Raw genomic sequence first — 20,523 nt, 5'->3', positions numbered from 1 at the left:
AGACGTCCTCTACCTGGACTTGTGCAAAGCATTTGACACCATCCTGCATGACATCCTTGTCTCTAAATTAGAAAGACACGGATTTGACAGATGGACCACTTGGTGGATAACGAATTGGCTGGATGGTCGCACTCAGAGTGTCACAGTAAACGGCGCCATGTCCAAGCAAAGAGCGGCAACGAGTGGCATCCCTTAGTGGTTGGTATTGGGACTGGCGCTGTTTAACACATTTGTCAGCAACATGGACAGGGGAATTGAGTGCACCTTCAGCAAGTTTGCTGATGACACCAAGCTGTGTGGTGCGGTCGACACGCTGGAGGGAAGAGATGCTACCCAGAAGGACCTGGACAGGCTGGAGAGGTGGGCCTGTGCGAACCTCATGAAGTTCAACAAGGCCAAGTGCAAGGTCCTGTGCATCGGTCGGGGCAATCCCAAGCACAGTGTAGAATTGATCGAGAGCAGCCCTGAGGAGAAGGACTTGGGGGTGCTGGCTGATGAGAAGCTCAACATGACCCAGCAACGTGTGCCAGCAGCTCAGAAAGCCAACCGTATCCTGGGCTGCATCAAAAGAAGTGTAGTCAGTAGGTTGAGGGAGGGGATTCTCCCCTTCTAATCTGCTCTCATGAGACCCACCCTGCAGTACTGTGTTCCGCTCTGGGGTCTCCAACACAAGAAGGACATGGACCTGTTGGAGTGAGTCCATCAGCCTGGAGAAGAGAAGGCTCTGAGGAGACCTTATAGGAGCCTTCCAGTAGCTAAAGGGGCCTAACAAGAAAGCTGGGGAGGGACTTTTGACAAGGGCATGGAGTGATAGGACAAGGGGCAATGGCTTTGAACTGGAAGAGGGAAGATTTAGATGAGATATAAGGAAGGAATTCTTCACAGTGAGGGTGGTGAGGCATCGGAACAGCTGTGGATGCCCCATCCCTGGAAGTGTTCAAGGCCAGGTTGTATGGGGCTTTGAGCAACCTGGTCTAGTGGAAGGTGTCCCTGCCCATGGCAGGGGGGTTGGAACCAGATGATCTTTAAGGTCCCTTCCAACCCAAACCATTCTATGATTCTATGAAAAATACAAAAAAATGCCTGTGTTTTATATTCTACAGCTATGCACCGGGTTTGCAGGTTACTGGTGTTATAGCTATGTGTTATCATCCCTGAAAAGATGCTCAAAGCTCATCACTACTATAGTGCCCATGCCCTAATTAACACTCAAATCTCATTTTGTTTGTATATGAGAAGACTGGAAAATTGAAAAGATGCATCAATTTATACAAGCTCACATATATTTTGCTGCTTCTATATGCTTAATACAGAGAAATTAATTTTTCTCATTTTCTTTACAAAGACAAAACCCAATTCTATATCTTTAGCAGGACCTTGCCAGTTACCCACATGATAATCTTTTAAAGAGTGCTGCCATCTGGTCTGGCTTGTCGAAGCTGGTCCTCATTTGTGTTAGAACTTCAACGTTCTCCACCACAAGTTTCTAAAAAGAAACAAGGATTCAGGTCAGCTACAGATTTCAGTATGTTAACAGGACAAATGCATGGTTCAGGATATTTCAGTCTGGCAGAGAGGCAACTGAACTCATGGAATACAGATGTACTCACTGTGTTCTTAATGGGTCTACAATTATCAGTATTATCATGAGGCACTGCTCTACACAAAAGCAAGCTCTGAATCCAAAAGCAGATGATTAGATACTCCTTGGAACATGATTTTTATATCCAATGTGTATAACTTCTTAAAACAAGGGAATGAAACTCAGTAAAACTAGACAATAGCTCCTCATGCTATTCAGCTTTTTATAAGAAATGTATACACATATCAATAAAAATGCAGATTCAGAAAGTAATCCATTATTTTGGGTTGCTCCTTTCACCAGTTATGCTGTAAGGATAGAAATTTAATGCTGGTAAATTGAAAAATGGAATGAAGAGTGTCAGAGTCAGATTGTTAAATTTTGGTGCAGTTCACTCGAAATTTTCTTCCATTACAATATAAAATAAAACCAAAACATTAATTCAAGTCTCAACACCTTAGCCTGAAACAGTTAAACTCAAGCGCAATATTTTTCATGTCAGTTTGACCAAAAGAAAAGAAAGTATGTGTCTGTTTCTAATTTGTAACAGCTCTCATACATGTAACTTGTAGCATTAGGGTAAATGTAGTAACTTTCCTGAAATCATTCTCCAAATATGTATCAGATTTAAATGTAAATTATAGAGATTGCATAATCACATCTACAAAATGTCAGATCCAAAAAGGGTTTCTTGCTAGCTGAGGAACTTATGTTGTGCCAAGTAGTACTTTTAAACTCTCTTAAAGTAAGAAATAGGTACTTTATTCTTACAGAATATATTTTTACTGTTTGAATGCAAAGTACCCTATTTCAGAAATGGAAAATATTATCATCTCTCTTTAGGTAGAAGACAACCAGTAGCTAAGAAAATTTAGGTATCTTGTGTGCTTCTGAACATTATATGAAAAATTTCCTTTCTTTTAAAGAAGGCTTAATTTAGTGCTTTGTATACTAAACAATATCCAGGTAGAAAAGAACTTAAAGATGGAAGAAGATGACACAATATTCTGGATTGGGGGTGGTCTTCCAAAGTGATTATTAATAGTTCTATTTTTTCAAGTGGATGCATTCCAATCCATCTTAATTACCAGGCAGCACAAACAAAAGGAGCAATGAGGAAGGAGCAGGAAAAACTACTATTCATCAGACATGTATGCCACTACAAGCCTGGAATGTAATTTAAGATACATCATGTAAAACCTGAGAAGAGACATACCTGCAGGAACCTACTGCTAAGGATCCAAGAACATTTGACCTTTGATAGGTTTGCTAACTGCTTTAATAGTTTTATTTTACTTCGTTTCAACCCACACTGAAAACAGGGCAAAACATAGCAACTGGTAAGCAAGGAAAGTAAATTTTTGAGTAAATATTCCTGTGACCATAGGAGGAGAAAAAGTCAACAGAACTTAAACTATAATGCTGCTATGAAATGAATGGTAGCCTGTGTTTACTCCCACCTCCTAGTCAAATAACCTGTGCAAAGCAGATCTGTCCAACAACTTAGACTTCTCAGATTCAGTTACCTTGTGTCATGGTTGTGCTATTTCCATAAGCTCAAGTCTACCCATAATCCACTCAGTTTTCCCACTTTCATTCTTCTTATCTTCAGTGAGAAGCAAGAAAAGAAATAAGCTATACAAGATGTAGCAAACTAACCACCTCCAAGAATGTGTGCACATCTGCAACGCACATAGACACACAAGTTGTACATCTATGCTGAAAGTCAAAGCAAGACTGGTTTGCACTGAAATCAAGATGGCCAATTTTAAACCAATCGATGTATCAGAACTTGGCAGATGAGTCACATTTTAATGTCAATCCCTCAAAGCTCTCCAGAATGCAAGACTGAAGGCAACAACCCATGTAGATTGTTACTGAGTCAAGCTTTCAGCTTTACAAAAAATAACCAGCATATTAGTTTAAGATTTTAAAAGAACAGGCTGGAATGCAGTTCAAATAGTTACTTAAATGAGGCAAACTTCTCCTTGCCCCAGTCTTACACTTCAGATATAAACCCAACACCTGGTCCTGCTGTGGAAAGCAACCTTACCCTTAATAAATTCCCCATTCTGTCCTCTTGTTGCTTCCTTCCCCCAAACACAGATGTTTCTCAGTGCTCTCTTGCTAAGCCAACTGCACCTCAGCCAAAGAGATGAGTGTTTTATTACTTTATTCTTTTCCTCCAAATATGTGGTCATGTGCATGTGGATCTACATTATGTTCTGCTTATCCTTAGCAGTATCAGAAAACAACAAATCTCAGAGACAATTTAAAGTTGCTTTAAAAAAAGTACACAGAGCTACAATATCAATCGTGCTGATTTTGAGGAAGTATGACAACACAGCAAGCAGACAAATACAGCAGCAACCAACAAACATCTGCCTAATGGCTTTGCGGTTTAGCTGAAATGTGACAGATGTCACTTTGTGCATAGCCAGGAGTTACCAAATTTAACTTTAAAATCATAGTGTTCTCACCTGGAAAGTCTCATCCTAAAACTCAAAAATTGGAATGGGCATAAGGAATCAACCACCCTGTCCAGCTGCTCACTCAGGTCAGGGTTGCTGCACACTGTTGCGGCAGCTGGGAAAGCATGAGCAGTCCCTCTCCTTAAGCTGTGACATTGAATAAATGGCTTCAAATCTTTTAGGTATTCATACATCCTAGCAACTCAGCAGCACTGAAATTCACAATGTTTACAGAGAAAACAAGATATTTGAAACTGTAACATAGGGTATATTAAAATCACATGCTTCTAAAGGCCTAGTATGCTAATAATAATAAATTGTTGTTGGAGAAAAACATGGAAGTTCCCTAGATCTCTTAAGAATTCACATGCATTTTTAAAAACATAGCATGTATTAATAGTTACAAAAAGCTCCTTATTGTAATTAGTGGTTAAATAAATTGAAAATGATGAGATGTAATAACAACTTGGAATTAAATTTGGAAATGACACTAAAAGAGTAAGTCATATGTTAAGCAAATGTATGTTAATTAGTGACATTTTAATAGTATGACTATCCTGGGAAAGTAGTACACCTTATTAAATTTATTAAAACCTCTTTCCAGAAAGAGTTAATTACATAGGCACAAAGTGCTTCCCCTGTCATCATTCACTGTTTTGAATATACATGCAACTAGCTTCCCTGACATGCTCATATTTCAAATTTTTTTTCATGGCACCAACTTTATCATTTGTTTGTGTTGCTGTAGGTATCAGGTTTATTTATCAGAATATAGACATTTATAATAAATGGATAGTGTTCAGCCAGAGGGAAAGATATGTCTAAACCCGAGGAAAACTAACAAAGAAAAAAGACCTGAAGTCTCTCATCCATGTAAACTGAACAATAGATGCTAACACACATGGTAAAGAAAGTAAGTCCTTACAGATGGCTAAGATACATTTGAGATTTTCATGCTACGTTTTGAGAGCCAACAGACTTGGGTAAGTGCTTTGCAAGCACCTGGAGATCTTGAAAAACATTTCTCTTCCCATTGATGATAAAAAGAGACTTGACTCCTAACTTCGGGTATCTAACACAGAATTCAACAGAGCCTGCGTAAAGTCCTGCCCGTTCAGCTGCTGAAGAACATGGGATACGCACATACTACATGTGCAAATGTACTACAAAATAAAAGTCACAGCTTTATCCGTTTGATGCAGTCGTGTCAAAAAGATGGCATGCAGAACCATAATTATTAAATATCCTAAAGGAAGCTTAAACAGAAAACTACCCGCTTTCCCACCCACCAGTTTCCCAAGGTTACCTTAAGCTCAGCAACTTGTGAAGAAATGTGCCACATCAGACTTTCACTTAAGAACTTCATGCCGTATGGTCCCAGTAGTTCAGAAAGGGCTCTCATTTCTGAAAAATAAAACAAACTGTTTACTTCAAACATTCAGTTATTTGATACCCATCATGTATCTAGCAATGGTGTTTTAATTGCAAAAATATTTTACCACAGAGTAGAATTTTAGACACGAGAACTTGTAATAGAACTGAAGCAGCAGTCACCAACACATCATACGCCTATTTCTGTAGATTAAATGCAATAACTCTACTTTGACCAAAAATAGGAAAAGCGAGCTCTCTCAAGACAGAGAGGCAGCACAGATAAAACGTACTTACAATGCTACTGAAGGTTAACAAATACAGTCTCCAATAGAATGCTTTAAGAGTTGCTGTTAAACCAATTACTCAGGCATACAATAACTATCCCTCACAAACATTCAGTAGAAACATCAAAGTTTACCTGATATGTCAGAGTACTCCTCAGCATTAAACGTCAACTCATTTTCTGTAGGCAAATTCACAAATGCCTTCATGGCTAGAAAATAGGCTATGTGACCATTGCTGACTTGCCGTAGCAAAGTTTCCAAATACCTTATCACAAAGGGAAAAAGTTTCAGATTAAAAGACACATGTTCATAGATACTCTATACAGATGAAGTATACTTGTCTGACAAGGGACAGCAAAGTCTATAGGCTAAAGTTTTACTTTCATAGTTCAACTGATATCTGTGCCTTACTCTTCACCTCATCCCTATAAAAAGGAAATTTCACAATAGGCAAACCCTGAAGTGCTTTTAACAGCTATTGGGAGAAGCAAACTTGTGAAGTCTGAAACTTAAGAAAATTTCAAACAACTCCACTTCTCCAATTCCAGATTTTTCGTTCAATAAAAATAAGAAATGTGTAACAAGTGTTCGTATAATTACTTACCAATTTGTGTACAGACTGGTAATGGTTGGTTCACCATGACTATCTAAATGCTGGGTTTGTTGAAGCAGAACATTGTTAAATACTCGTGTAATGTCGATCTGTACATAATTTTCTATTGACTGGAGGACTGTCATATAGGCTCTTACACTGGTTAACAGCTCTGAAGGTTTTGCAATCTCTTGTGTTGCTTGATTATACATAGTCATTCCAACAATTGACCTTGTAAGAAACAAAAAAATTGGAATCAAATTGCATTTATTAGTAAAATTAAACAGACACCAAAATGCAGCTATAAAAACTATTTTATATTCAAAGCTTTTATCTGAATACTTCTCCAATCTGTAAGTATAAAAGTCTAACCAACGCACATACGCCACCACTTTTAAAAATAGTTCTAGATGCCAAAGACAACTCCATTTGTGGTTCCAGCAAAAATCTCATGAAAACCTAAGACAACACACTGAGCATGTTTAAAATAAAGCTTTTTTCCCCGCATATATAAAGGCAATCCCCAATGCGGAAGACTTATATTACAGCTACTTTGGTAAATAAATTAATGTTAAAGTCTTTTAAAATGCAAAACTTCTGGGAAATGCAACAGGAATGACGTATTAAAAGTGCTTAAAGTATATTAACCAAGACAAAAATTCTTTGACCAAAGTTGCTGTCATAGTTTTAGTTTGAAGTATCTGTTAAAAGAATAAATCATATAGCTAATTAAGTAGGAATTGAAAATATTCAAAGCAAAACTTCTATCTTGTGTTGCTTTGCGTAAGTATTTAAACATATGTCTGATTATCTTGTGACAGTAATTATGCCTACTGTATTTGAGTGTGTAACTTTTGTAAGACACAGACCATACCATTTAATCACTTCTTTCTGCCTCAGCTCATGCATTATTAAAAAAAAGTTATCTTGAAAGATCTCATCTCTTTTGTTACACTGATAGCTTTCCTACAGCATAGGTTTTTTTTAAATTACATTTCAACTGTTTTAAATAACTTTTCGAGAAAGCTATCAGAAGCTCTGCCTTCAACAGTTCATGCCTCTCAGCAATCATCTTGTAAGTAGATAAAAAAGAAATATTTTTGTATTGTTTGGTAGATAAGCTTCAGTTATATTTGTGTACACAATTTTAAAAAATTGAGTATAGGTTAAGTAAATAAATAGGAACATTTATCTCCTTTGGCTGACACAGTGATTTCTATCTTTAATCAAAAAGTCAAGAAATTGCAGGACACACTTCGATTTGTTCAAATTCTCACTATAAATAAAACCAGGCTGCTAATAATAGATGTCCTATACATCAGGCTAGCTTTCAAGCTAGATCAGAACTGTGCAAATGACTGTATATTCCCTTTTAACATAAATGGACACAGACTTTACTCAGAATGTCACTGAAACCAGGCCCTCAAGCAAACTGTATCAGGGGTCCTTAAAGCAAACAAAGTCTTCTTAGTAAACAAATACTTGCTGTAGTATTCATTTTAGGCTTATAACAGTCTCAGACTTTCAGAACTAAGCTTTTGAGCAGTATGTACTTTTCAAAAGCAAAAGGGGGGGATGGGGAAAGAAATTGGTAGATTACTACCTTCATCAGACATGATGGGGATGAGTTATTCTGGAGGAGAACATCAGCTTATTGAAGTAACATTTTTGCTGTGGCTTGGAAATGCGTACATAAGTCAATTTTCGTAAGTTTACTTCTGAGGCAGTCTCTCTTTTGTTTCAAAACCAATTCAAAATTGGTATTATTACAAGATTAAGTGGCATAATTATAAGCTTTAGTCCAATCATACATGAAATAGAGCAGGTTAGAACAGTAAACAAAATACTCCTAACACTGAGACACTAATATTTTATTTAAAGGTAAACTGCAAGCCTCTGGAAGAAATGCCACTTAAATATCTGAAAAATAATTATAAATTGAACACTTATTCTGTTTGGCTAACAAGTCTCATTTCTTTCATGAGACAAGAAAAAGGAAAGCAGTCTCTGAAAGTCATCCGCCTGCGGCTTCAGCCCCAATCCACAAGCCAAATCCACCGAAAATTTAAAAAACAAAAAAATCTCAGCAGAAATGACCAACACTGGTCTAAATTCATAAACCTGAAGATTACAGCTGACTTCTTATAAAGTCATGAAGTTATCTTCACCTTTCAAGTAAGACAAGGTGGCATAAAAGTGGAGTGCTTTAGTGACCTAATATTACGTCTTGATGATTAAAACTTACTAAGTCTTTCTACCCTGTTTGAAATATATAACTAGTAATCCTTGGCATAAAATACAACTAGGATAGCTGGCTGTTTTGATATGATGTCCTCTCCAGAAGTTGCCATTTGCCTTTGCCTATTTCTTTAAATAACAATGGGAAGATCAAGGTAAGAATAGACAGGAATATCAAGTGGCAACGCTTTTTATTTTAAGAAAAAAAAGGTAATTAAAATTTTACTTTGTCAGGTCTTGAAACAATCTAGCACCATGCAAAAGAATGGTGGGAAGGCAGTCTTTATAAATGCCTAAAAATAGGCATCACCAACGCCTACAAAATACAAAGGACTAGGACTGCAGGATGAAGCTGTTAAACAAATGATGCGCTTTTCAACATATTTTGTTTTAAAATAGGAACTAACAATTGTGTATGTGTGCACATATAACTTGTCATTTTAGTCAGAATTTGACTTACGAGTTTTGCAATCCACATTTACAAACTAGTTTTATGTAGTAAGTACACAATACTTCCAACATCAAATTAGCAAGACTTATCTTGTATAAAAATACTTTTAACTTTACAATATTTCTTACTTGGTAAAGCGGATTTCCAGGTGAGACGTTAAATACTCTCTTGGGGTAAATGTGTGTTCCCAAACCACCATGTTCGGTACATAATTGATTGAGAAGCAGAGCTCAGAAAGTGCAGTGTGCAGTTTGTCCAGGCTTTAAGAAAAGGCACCAAGAAATTAAGAAAATATTTAATGTAACTTAAATATGTATTATCATGGAAAGCACACACTGGATGGAAGACACCTCAAGAGCAGATACAGCTCTAACTCTTCCTTTCATTATCTTTTTCTGCTTTGAAACACTTTTCTAGCTTACTTAAAAAACAGTATTTTGGGTAAGAACACATCCTACAAATGCATACTGATCTGCATCAAACACAGTGATGCGAGGTGTATATAAATGTTTTATATACATATATATATAAAAAAAAAAGTCTGTTTTTCCCTCGAAAAGAACAGTCTGTTAAGGTGCTTTTTTTCTTAACCGAACTAAGCAATACTAGCAATGTTTGCTACTAGCCCGTACTAAAAACCTAAAAATACTGGAGGAGTGAATCTTAACTTACACCTAAGTTCTTTTCCCTCAACTTCTCTAATCTTTACAGTTCTCTGATGTTTGGTTGTTGCAACTGTAGCAAAATCACTTCCCTTTCAGCAGTGTGTGTGTTTAGGCACTCCCAGCCACAACACTAAACATTTATTGTTTCCTTTTCTTAGCCTACTTCCTCTTCATACTTTTATCACTCTGCCATCTTGTCCTCTGATCTCTCCTAACAATTATTTTCTACCTTTTCCTCTCCTATCATCTCTTACACTCCGAACTGTATTTATTAATCTTTCCTCTTCTCTCTTTCAGGTAGGTTTTTTGGTTTTGTTAGTGGTTTGCTGGTGTTTTCATTTTTTCTGTAGCCACTAACAAGGAAATCTTCCCCGCTTGGTACAGGCACTGGAGTCTCAACTCCATCCCAGCAGCTGAAGGCAGGAAACAGCCTTTCGGCAGCAAGAACTTCCAGCCCAGTCTGTACTTTGCCTAGTTAACAATGTTAAAGCAAGGCAGAATCGAAGATGCCATCTAGTCCTTGGACTCTCACTTCCACAACAACTGACTATACAGGAAATCTAGCTACAGCACAGGGATCCTTTTTCTCAGGAAAGGAAACAGCCGAGGGGATAAATTCAAGAGATACATAGAGCAATAGGAATAGGTAGCATGATTCAGTCTCTATATAAGCTATAGAAGCATCATAGGCACAGAAACTACAAAGCTGTCATATTTACAGTCAAACTTACTCAAATAAATTAAGCAAGAAGCATTCAATATGTTAGACACATGTTTTGACTTGGGATTCAAGGTGAAAGGAACAGAAGAGGCAGCTTACTTTGTCACAACCAATCTGTTTTTCCTCATGCTTTCTACTCCTGGTTTCTCCCTTTCAGGTTCTCCTTTCTTTCCAGTCTGTTTTTTTGACTTTTTGTTCACTGCTTGACTGATGGTTTTGGCACAATGCTTTGGCAGCAACTAGTAAACGAAAAGAAATAGCCCCTCCAAATCAAAATCCAACTTCTTAGCAGCCATGGGATACAAAATAAGCTTATGGTCCAGGTGGAGACTTCATTACACAAATAACACATTCTTCCTTTGACTACTAACTACACAATTCTAATATTAAAAAGCCTTCCTCAAATCATCTTCCATTTTATAAAAGAGAAAACTTCTTTAAAACACAGAAAAAAGTGGACAGGAAATAGAACCATAAAAATTCAGAAAGTTGATGAGAGAAAAATCTCAAAGGAGAATTAAAATAGACACAACCACGCTCACCTGATCGCTCAGCGTACACTGTTCTGTGCAAATGTCTGTGATAAGATTTCGAGCTTGCTTAGCCATTTCATCCAAGAACATGTTACACAAGGAAAGACTACGATCTCCAATATGATGTCGCTGTTAAAGAAGAAAAAAAAGGAAGACTGATTTTCAGTTTCCTGTTAGTCCTATAATATTCACAGAAGACACACAATACTGCAGATAACAGTTCACTAAATTATTATTTCTTATACCCTAGTTATATAAATTAATTAGTCCTCAGTAATCTCAGCTCCAGGATTTTGGGGAGGGGGAGGGGAGGGAAGCAACTTGAACCATTAAATTTTCTAAGTCATTGATACAGCATATTGTCAGTAAAAAAATTTTGCTTACTATATTTTGCAAAACATTTTCTGTAAAAGGAGGCAAAATAGATTTTTAAAAGTAGGTTTTCATGTTTCATTTTGGACTGAATCTACTTTAACATGTCCTATACTCAAGGTTTCTGTGAATCTCCTCTTCATTAATTTGTACCAGTACTAAATCTATGAGAAAAAGAGCATGTAACTCAAGCTATAGAGACAGTACAGTGTCCTTCATACCACTGAAAGTCAATAATGAAGCTCTGCTGCATTAATTTCTGGATTCAGTTCCTTTGTCACTGGATCTGCACAAGCATAGCCTCTGTTTCACTGAAATCCTTCTTTCGCCACTAAAGTTTACTTTCTAACAGCCACACTACCACACATTGTACACAGTACAGCAAAGATTATTTTTCCAAAATGATAATAGTTACCAAGTCGTACAATTCAGATATTGAATTCAAAGTTCTGCTGTCTGTGGCAAAATGTGCTTGCTGCATCTGAATTCACAGTAACTAGCATACAGTGGACTTTGGCTACTGATTCCTTACTGTTACTATAAATGTTCTGAAAGACATCTCTTGTCCTGAAAGGAAGCCTTCCTGGAAACTTTTTAGTGGTTCTCTAGTATAAATAGAGTTTGCAGCTGTTTAAAGCAAAATATACAGGGAAAATAATGATGTAGACATATATTGAGATGAGGTTTAGCAGAAGAGGATTTAATGTTTACGTAAGAAAAACCCACACTGTGCATATTATAATAGACCTTATTCATCTAATTGTTTCAGATGAGCACAGTTAAGAATGAAAACACTTTCATGAGCACTACACAAAATTGGCCAAGTTAAGCCCCTGAGTAATTCCGAAGTCAATGGACATACAGGAAATGTACTAAAGGATCTATTTCATTACAACAAAAATAGAAAGAATTTCCTCAGAATCAAACTATTTCTTTTAACAAAGGGTTAAAAGGATCATTCTTTAAGCAACACTCTGCATTTTTTCATTTCTAATTCTATCCAAAGAGGGCTTGCATTACTCTGTTCTTACCAAAACGAATGCTTGCATTATACTGTACATCACTTAGAATTATTTTTTTTAATCTTACTGAAGAAACACTATTTATAACAAGCCATATAGAACTCCCAGCTTCTTATTTCCTTTTTCTAACTATGACTTTATAAACCATTTGAAAGCAAAACTGTTGCTTTAAAGTTTTAATAGGCATATGGGATTTATTACCATCTAAGCCTGAACGACCCCAGAAAAGTCATCTAACCTTTGTATCTTAGTTTAATCTCTAAAGCAAAGATGATAATGCTCACTCACTTCAGAAATGGATTTTCAGACCACCTATGGGTGAAGAATCACATAAGAAGGTAACTACTTGTTTTACTTCCCTTTTTACCACTTTCCTCCCTCAAATCTTATATTGCCATAACAAAACACCTTCTTGCAGTGTTCAGCTCTAGTCCTCTCCACTTTAAGTGAGAGATGAAAATAACTAAAGACAATATATTTAAAAATTACCTCTTCTGGGCATAGTTCATGGGTACAGCTCATAAAATGAGTGCAAAGCAGTGGGAATGCAATTGAGTATCTTGACTGAGAGGGAAGCTCCAAACACTGCTGAAACATCTTCTCAAAAGCACGACTATAAAAACTGATCAGAAATAGACATTTAAATGTGATACATACATAATTTTGCTGCAAGTAAAGTTTACTTCACAAAAATCAAACATGCTATTAGTGTCAAGATTTGTAGTTATAACTTATACCAAAAACTGCATCATGCTTTCAAAGTAGTTTGTTTTCTGTATTCACTTCTTATGCATTTTATTTGCATCTCTCTATTATTATCATATTTTTATTCTGATGTTTGGCACATAGGCGCTGCAAAAACTTGCACCTTCTGCAAAAATGTATTATGGAAGAATCTGCAAATGACCCCAGATCAATTATGTGACTGCTTGAAGAACCTCTCTGACAGATCTTCATAAATCCCTTTATCAAACTACTTCTGATGGAAATCAAAAATTCTAATTGATTCTTCCACTGGCCTATCTTTCTACAAAGTTTGCTATTTAAAAATTACACTTGCAAGGAAAATCCAAACAATAAATAATAAAAAGCTTCTACAGCCAGGTCAGTAACATACCAAAATATAGAAAGATCTGATGTTTCAACCAACATCTCCACCAAAGAATCTACCATTTTTGTGTGGAAAATGATTGTGTTCATCATTTTTCCTAGTTCTCTATGGTCTGCAAGACTAAGCGAAGCTTTAGAAACACTGGTGTAGGCCTGGAAAGACATAAGAAAAATGTTATGTCTACAGTTGCCTTTTTGCAAATTCCATTGCTATAGCCCAATACAAATGTTAAATACTGATTATGCTATGCATAGGGTACCTATGTACTTAAAAGACTACGGAGAGACTATTTATCTTTCCACTATAGCTTAAGAAAAGCAAACTGCCTTTCAATGAAGCCTCCAAACCTCATTTGACTATGACACCAATTCAGAGATAAACTGTAGAACAAATATACTGACAAAACACAAATGTGCAGTTGTGAGCCCCCACTTTAACAATCAGGTTTTGGAAAGCAAGAAAAAGAATGTGTATTTTGAAAATATAAAAATAACATGTCAATTTGATCTTGAGACAACTGATTTACAGTCTAAACAGTACTCCCTCCTTGGGAGTACTGCTCCCAAGTGCATGTACAGTGCACAGCCACCAACAAACTGCTCATCCTCAACACATTCTATTTCCGAACTGTTATAAACACCTCAAAGAATGATTTGCAAAAAGTATGCAATGCAGGCAAAGTTACATCAAAACGTAGCAAATTATCTGCTTAAGTATTTGTTTCATTTTAAAAGAGTAGGTTTTTCTTAGAAAGCCTGTCATCCACTTGCAGTAAGAGTAATCTAGAAGAGCAGTAATTTCTTAAACATTTTGGTTTAAAGTTAGTAAAGTGTCACATATATTTACAAAGTCTTACCTGCAATCTAAACCAATCTAATCTCATTCCTCTGAAGTCAAATACCTCTCCATCTTCAACTGCATCAGGGAAAAACACAGAACATAAAACCTTTAGGAAAACAACTACAAATTCAGACGTACTATTTCAGACCTTCTTAAAAATCCCAAAGTACTCAAGAACTACCTGGGTACTGAACCTCATGCTTATACCTAAGAATTTCAATCCAGCATAGCCATGCCAATAGATATTAAAATATCTAGATGAAAACCTGTGTGTTATGCTTTCTAAATTAAAAGGTAGGATTACTTCCCAATAGCACTCTTCAAAAGCTCTATCTGTATAGAGCTGCCCTGGAAAAGGGACATTCAACAAGAAGTAGATACCATAACGAAAGAGAAACAAGGGAACAAATTCAGTTTATGCAAGTTATCTGTTTCTACTGATTGCATGAAACAAAAAGTGATGAAGCTTTCCAGAAGAATCCACCATTCTGTTACCATTTTTCCCAAATTCATTTAAACTTACCTTGTTTCACACTTAGTGAAGTCATTGTATTTACAAAAGAGGACATGATGATTGATTCATCCTCTGGGCACACTGAAAGATTCTAAAAGAAAATTGTTGCTATTACTATTTCAAACTTGGTTTATGAAACAATGTCAATACTCATGCCTAATTTATCAGTTATACTCTGAACGTACAAAATGTATGTACTCTGGAATGTACAAAAAGTTATACAAGGTAACTTAATCAATGGAATATTTCAAATAGTGCTGTTTAACAGCTTTCACTTTTTAATTCACCAGTTGATGACAAATACCTAGAAAAGCTTGCTTCAAAACCAACATTCGCTCAAAACAGAAAAATCTGTCAGTAAACGTGCCTACACATTTTCAGTCTGCAGTCATTTTCAAAATGGACAAACATTTTTGTGTTATACATCAGCCACCAAACATTTTTCTGACCTGTACGGGCACCTGATCTGTCTGCAAAGAAAATCTGGTCATTGCAGGATATAATGAAGCCCACATCAGCATCACTTCGCTTCCCACAAAACTCTCTCTCAACAGTGTTTTTACTAACATTGACTTCAATGATTGATACCACCTGAAAGATGGGCTATCAAGTTTTTGAATTCTATAAAATGCAATAGTTCACAAAAAAAGCAGTTTCAGTAACTAATAAGATAGTATTTCTATTAAATAACACAATACGGAAGTTTCTCATAATTCCAGCTATGACTGACATTTTAATCTAAAGGCTGAAAAAATCTAAATTATCACTCAATCATTTGTTTAGTCTTGTGCTTGATACCTATTACGAATTAATTACAGGTAGAATTCAAGCCAATTTTTTTTTCCTCATTTCAGTTTGATACTAAGGATTATCCTATCTAAACACAGAACACTTGTGCAGCATTTAGAAGTCACTCACTAAATCTAGGAAGTAATTTCCCAGGAATCAATGACAAATGATTAAAATATTTAATTCTGTCACTCTAAAAAAAGAAAAAAAAATAAAATCTGTTAACATGTAGGTATACAAAGTTATAATAAGCAAAAATAGCCCCAAATACAGTTATTTTGGTATTGAAAGTAAACTCAAGGATTAAATTACATTTATTTTAAACAGTGATACAAGTTCCACCTTCTGGTAACTGATGTAATGCTTGAGGTGTGAAATTAATTTTTGAACACAACCAAAAAAAGCTTACAGTACCAACTTGTCAAGTTTGAGCAGCTGACCCAGTCACAATATTTGGGCTCCATCTAGTGGTCACGGGGGAATAAAACCAAAGCCGTTCAGGAAGCCTATTATTTCTTTGGTCGGCTAATTAAGAGTGAGTTTCTACAATGCCCCTTCAGTGGCAGTACCTGTTTCATTGTCTCTAAACATAACATTGCTTAATAACATTCAAGTATCCATACAGCAACCAAAAGTACAACTCTAAATCCCAGAATTAAACAATAAGTTAATTTGCTTTATTCCATTATGTTCACCAAAATCCACAATCCAGGATGCATTTCATAAAGTCATTTAGGACAAAAAGTCCTTTTTAAAGTTTGCATTTGAGGACCCAAACCCACAGCCTTGCCATACCTGAACAAGCTCATTTAAGACCACTGCATCAAAGCCAGAGAGATACTGTACATAGTATCTCTGCATCACTGGTCCATATTTTCGCACATGTGCTCTGAGCTCCTCCATGTAGAATATTAGCTCAGCTATGTGTCTAGGCAAGAAGACAAGGAAAAGCTTACAAATATGAAACACTCAAAATATTAAAACCAATTTCTATCAGTGGAATGCTTCTCAAGGGGATTTCTTTCTACACCTTGGTTTTAAAACTATTATTAATAGGTAGTTTCTGTACGAAAATATTTGTTCACATTGTAAAATGAGTTTACACAGGTAATTTTCTCTGCAAGGTAAAATCCACCCAACAGGAGGCAAGTTATCAGGATACCATCACGGTAATCCTCAAAGGTTTGTGTAACTATTCACTTATTTTTTGAATAAGTCCTTCTGTAATGCTCAATTTGAAAAAATGTTTTGCTGAAAAAAGTGGTTAAATCTGAAAATACAATTGTAATAACTGCTTTTCTGTATCTTCTTTTTTAAAACCATGAGAATGGTTAAATATTTGCACAGGTTGTTTCAGAGAGGCTGTGGGACCTTCATCCCTCCCTAGCACTTAAAATCCAGTGAAGAAAACCCAAGGTTTTCCTACTCCAGCTCTAGAAACGGCCTTGTTATTGTCACTTGTTTAAACTCCTGCAGTCAACAGACAGGCTTTCAGTTCAATAATCTTGAGAACAACTCAAAGACAAGTAGTGCCCTCCTGCCTATCTACATTCATAAGACCTTGTAATTCCATTTCTCATTTTTACCTTCTGTTTATAATGCTGTATTACATAGATAAATCTTGCCTAATTTAAAAGAATTTTGCTACAATACAGGAGACATTCTACAAACCACGCTTTTTGACAGTTTCCTTCCCCTCGCCATTGATTTGCTCAATGCAAAATTAGTAACACTGAAGATACACGAAAAAGCTTTCTTTTTGCTTATTCAAAGGGAAAAAAAATGCATAAAACTTTTCTATAAGATATTTTTATTTTATAAATAAATTTTCTGTAGTAAATGAATTTTCACTGATATGCTCCAGTTTCTAAAAAATCATTCTAGTTTTCTGTTTTGATGGGAAGCTTAATATTCCCAGGTAAAGATTTTCTGAACAGACCTAATACCCTTTCATACAGTCATCCTTTTCCGAGATCCCCTTGCCTTCAAATGCATTTCGTCTGTGAAGTTCTCACAAATATTTAATGTATCACACTAAAAATTAACATACTTATCTATGAAATCATCTGCGCTCTTCTTTGGCATATTATCTGCATGACGAAGAAGCCAAATAATTTCATCACGAGCAAAAGATAATGCCATAAATACAAAAAGTGCCTGAAAAAGAAAAATTGTTCACAAGCTTATAGATATATAAAACAGTTGGACAGCTTGTGCACACTAAGAGCCAACTAGTCTCTGAAAACAAAGAATCTTAAAACCTAAGTAGGTTTTCTCTCAGAGTAAAGTGTGGGTTCCTCTGCCTCCCAAACTAAATGTCATATTGTCACTGAGAAACACACTGTAAGATTGCATAAATGCAAAACATAAGAACTATAATTACCTTGGGACCCAAGAGGCCTGGCTGATCAGACAGGACAGTAGCCAGTTCTTTGAGTGCAGAACGTAAAAACTTGCGTCTCTCTCTATGCATTGAACCACTGCATCAAAAGAACAAACCAAGACAATATCTGCTGTGCTAATTACAGAACATTAGATTTTTCCAAACGTTTAAGCCCAAGTATAGGCAGCTCCTATCATATCAAATTCAAAAGCTCAGTATTTTTCAGGATGTGGTTCAATTAAAATTGGTAATCTTCATCACCAACACTGTATATTCCTGAAGTATGGTTGAATTTAAAAGTCAAGTGCGCTGCCCCTGCTCTGTGATGTGCATTTGACGCCACTAAAACATTTCTATTCTATTTGCATTCACATTAAGTAATTAGAAAAAAAGAAACTGGAGAATAAACTAAATGCTTCCATCCTCGTAATTGGAAAAATAATCTAAATCTTGGGAAGCTAAAATCAACAAAGGCATTAAACAAATCCAGATTTAGAAGAACAATCAGTACATGATCTCATTTGAAAATGCACAACTACATCAGCATTCAACAAATCCTGTTTATACATTCATTATAACTTTAAGAAAACCAACACCAAAATCTGTCAGGAAAACTTTGTAAGACACTTACGCATGTGAAACAGCAGCTTCTTTGCACTCTCTGATGTCATTAATACGCTTGTTGTAGCTGCAAGTAAAAAACCAATCCAATATGGTAGTAAGTATCAGTGGCACAATTTAGCAAGAGCTGAGTGGGACTTGAGAGGAGCTGCAATGTCATAGCTAGCAGCATATAGCAAAAAGCTCACCCAAGACTTATTTCCCTGATCAGAGCTAAATGCCAAAACTGGATACCCAAACCAAAAATACTCTTACTGAAGTGCTCCTAGTGTTTGCTGGTAGAGGTCTCAACTTTGTTTCTGTCTGAGTTTTTGTACGATATATTGCAGAAACAGTGGGAGACCGATGCAATTTTTCAGCAAACTCTATATTCACGACATCATTTCTCTTCACTAGATTAAGATTTGTGGGCGAGATCATTAATTTTGTCATTCAAGACAGTGATTCACCAGACTTTTTCAGAACTGAGATTAAAAAAGGCATGATGGTTATGAAATCAGGCTCCTGAAAGTTACGCAGTAAAGAAACAGTCAAGATACCAAGCAATAACGTTTGCGTACTGACTATCCTTAAGCAGAATTTATATGAAGTAGAAATAACATTTTCCCAAGAGTTCTTCCAGAAATTACACATTTTTAACAGAGGGTCTGAAAGAAGAAAAAGAAAACTTACCCTCGTATGTTTACAAACAAGTCTTCTGCAGCTTTGTGAATATGGAATACTTCATCTCGAAACAGAGCCAAGCAAGAGCTGCTTTGAAGTGCAAGTTTCCAAAGGTTCAAAGCTGTAGCATCACTATTCAGGATTCCATGGCACAAAATAAATCCAACTTCAAAAGTTCACATTGATGCATGCCCCAAACCAGATGCACAAAGACAGTAACAGAAGAGTGAGATTACCATGCATTTTTTCTTAAATAGTTCAAATACTTCATTAATAAATTGTTTAATGAATAACATTGTTTTATATATAAAAAATACCCCACACTGTTCTACTGGAGGTATTTTTGTAATATTTTTGCAATATGAATTACTTCATGCTCACACTACTCAGCTATTTTCATCAGAATTACTAAAGCTCTCATTTTTATTCAAAGTCTGGAATAAATTGATGACAAACTCTATTCCAGCAGCATATGCTTGAATTCTAACTTCACTGCACGTAAAAGTATGATACATACGAAAGAGATTTAATCAAGTTCTCTAGAATCTACTTTGAATACAACAGCTTTTTATACAGTACAGAAAAACAAGTAGTCTTAAATGTTAACTGTTTTTTTTAATACAACCATGAGCTGTTTCAGAATATTTTACTCACAAATGATCCATTTTTCCATTGCATCCAGAGAGAGGTATTCACATGGCATCTGTTGAAAAAACAGTAACTTGTAGCAAACTATTATATAAAAGACGGTATGTTAAATCACAAGTACTTTTTAGAAAAAAGGGACAAATAAAGCTTTAAATGCTGATGAATCATGGAAGACTGCTGCTAATTACTAACAGGGCACTGTTTCATCCTTTTAGAAACTGAGAGTCTGAACATTAAATGAGCTTCCAAACCCCCCAATACCTTGAACAAAACAGTGAACAAATTTTGACAAATGTTTAGCTTCACCAGCCATTGTATTTAAGAATATTTAAGAACAAAAGGCTTATGATGTATACTAATCACAACCTGACAGCTGTTAATGGTTGAATTTTTTCAGAAGGATGACCATTCATATCACAATTGAGGCAGCAAATGCAAACAGCAAAAATTTCAAAGGAGGCATCAGTTCTGATTTTCAGTCTGTTGGCCCACAAACATCTGAGTACACAGGATTCCTTCCTTCTACACTGCAGAAGTTAACATTGCTTCCCTTCATCTTTTGATTATGAAATACTGTAAATGAAGGCATGACCTAATGCAACAGAAGCTTTAATTAATGTGAGAAAACTTTTCCCCTGTACTAAAGTAT

The 20,523-nt window shown here is 35.9% G+C and overlaps 1 protein-coding gene across 1 annotated transcript in view; it reads right to left on the bottom strand.

Annotated features, from left to right (window-relative positions):
• NCKAP1 (NCK-associated protein 1) overlaps positions 1–20,523 on the bottom strand; it is a 56,498-nt gene that overhangs the window by 16,302 nt on the left and 19,673 nt on the right. The window contains exons 8-24 of the mRNA XM_009705175.1: positions 19,881–19,929; positions 19,236–19,392; positions 18,574–18,630; positions 17,943–18,039; positions 17,610–17,716; positions 16,355–16,487; positions 14,780–14,861; positions 14,273–14,331; positions 13,423–13,568; positions 12,795–12,927; positions 10,921–11,040; positions 10,478–10,617; positions 9,121–9,252; positions 6,316–6,534; positions 5,846–5,976; positions 5,360–5,457; positions 1,393–1,486 (exon numbers count right to left, since the gene is read on the bottom strand). Coding sequence (XP_009703477.1) covers positions 1,393–1,486; positions 5,360–5,457; positions 5,846–5,976; positions 6,316–6,534; positions 9,121–9,252; positions 10,478–10,617; positions 10,921–11,040; positions 12,795–12,927; positions 13,423–13,568; positions 14,273–14,331; positions 14,780–14,861; positions 16,355–16,487; positions 17,610–17,716; positions 17,943–18,039; positions 18,574–18,630; positions 19,236–19,392; positions 19,881–19,929 — 1,954 coding nt within the window. The remainder of the gene's footprint in view (positions 1–1,392; positions 1,487–5,359; positions 5,458–5,845; positions 5,977–6,315; positions 6,535–9,120; positions 9,253–10,477; positions 10,618–10,920; positions 11,041–12,794; positions 12,928–13,422; positions 13,569–14,272; positions 14,332–14,779; positions 14,862–16,354; positions 16,488–17,609; positions 17,717–17,942; positions 18,040–18,573; positions 18,631–19,235; positions 19,393–19,880; positions 19,930–20,523) is intronic.

The sequence above is a fragment of the Cariama cristata genome, unplaced genomic scaffold, assembly GCF_000690535.1.
Source record: "Cariama cristata isolate BGI_N322 unplaced genomic scaffold, ASM69053v1 scaffold11078, whole genome shotgun sequence".
Lineage (NCBI taxonomy): Eukaryota > Metazoa > Chordata > Aves > Cariamiformes > Cariamidae > Cariama > Cariama cristata.
Note: the sequence above shows the minus strand (reverse complement) of the source record. Positions and strands in the feature narration are given on the sequence as shown.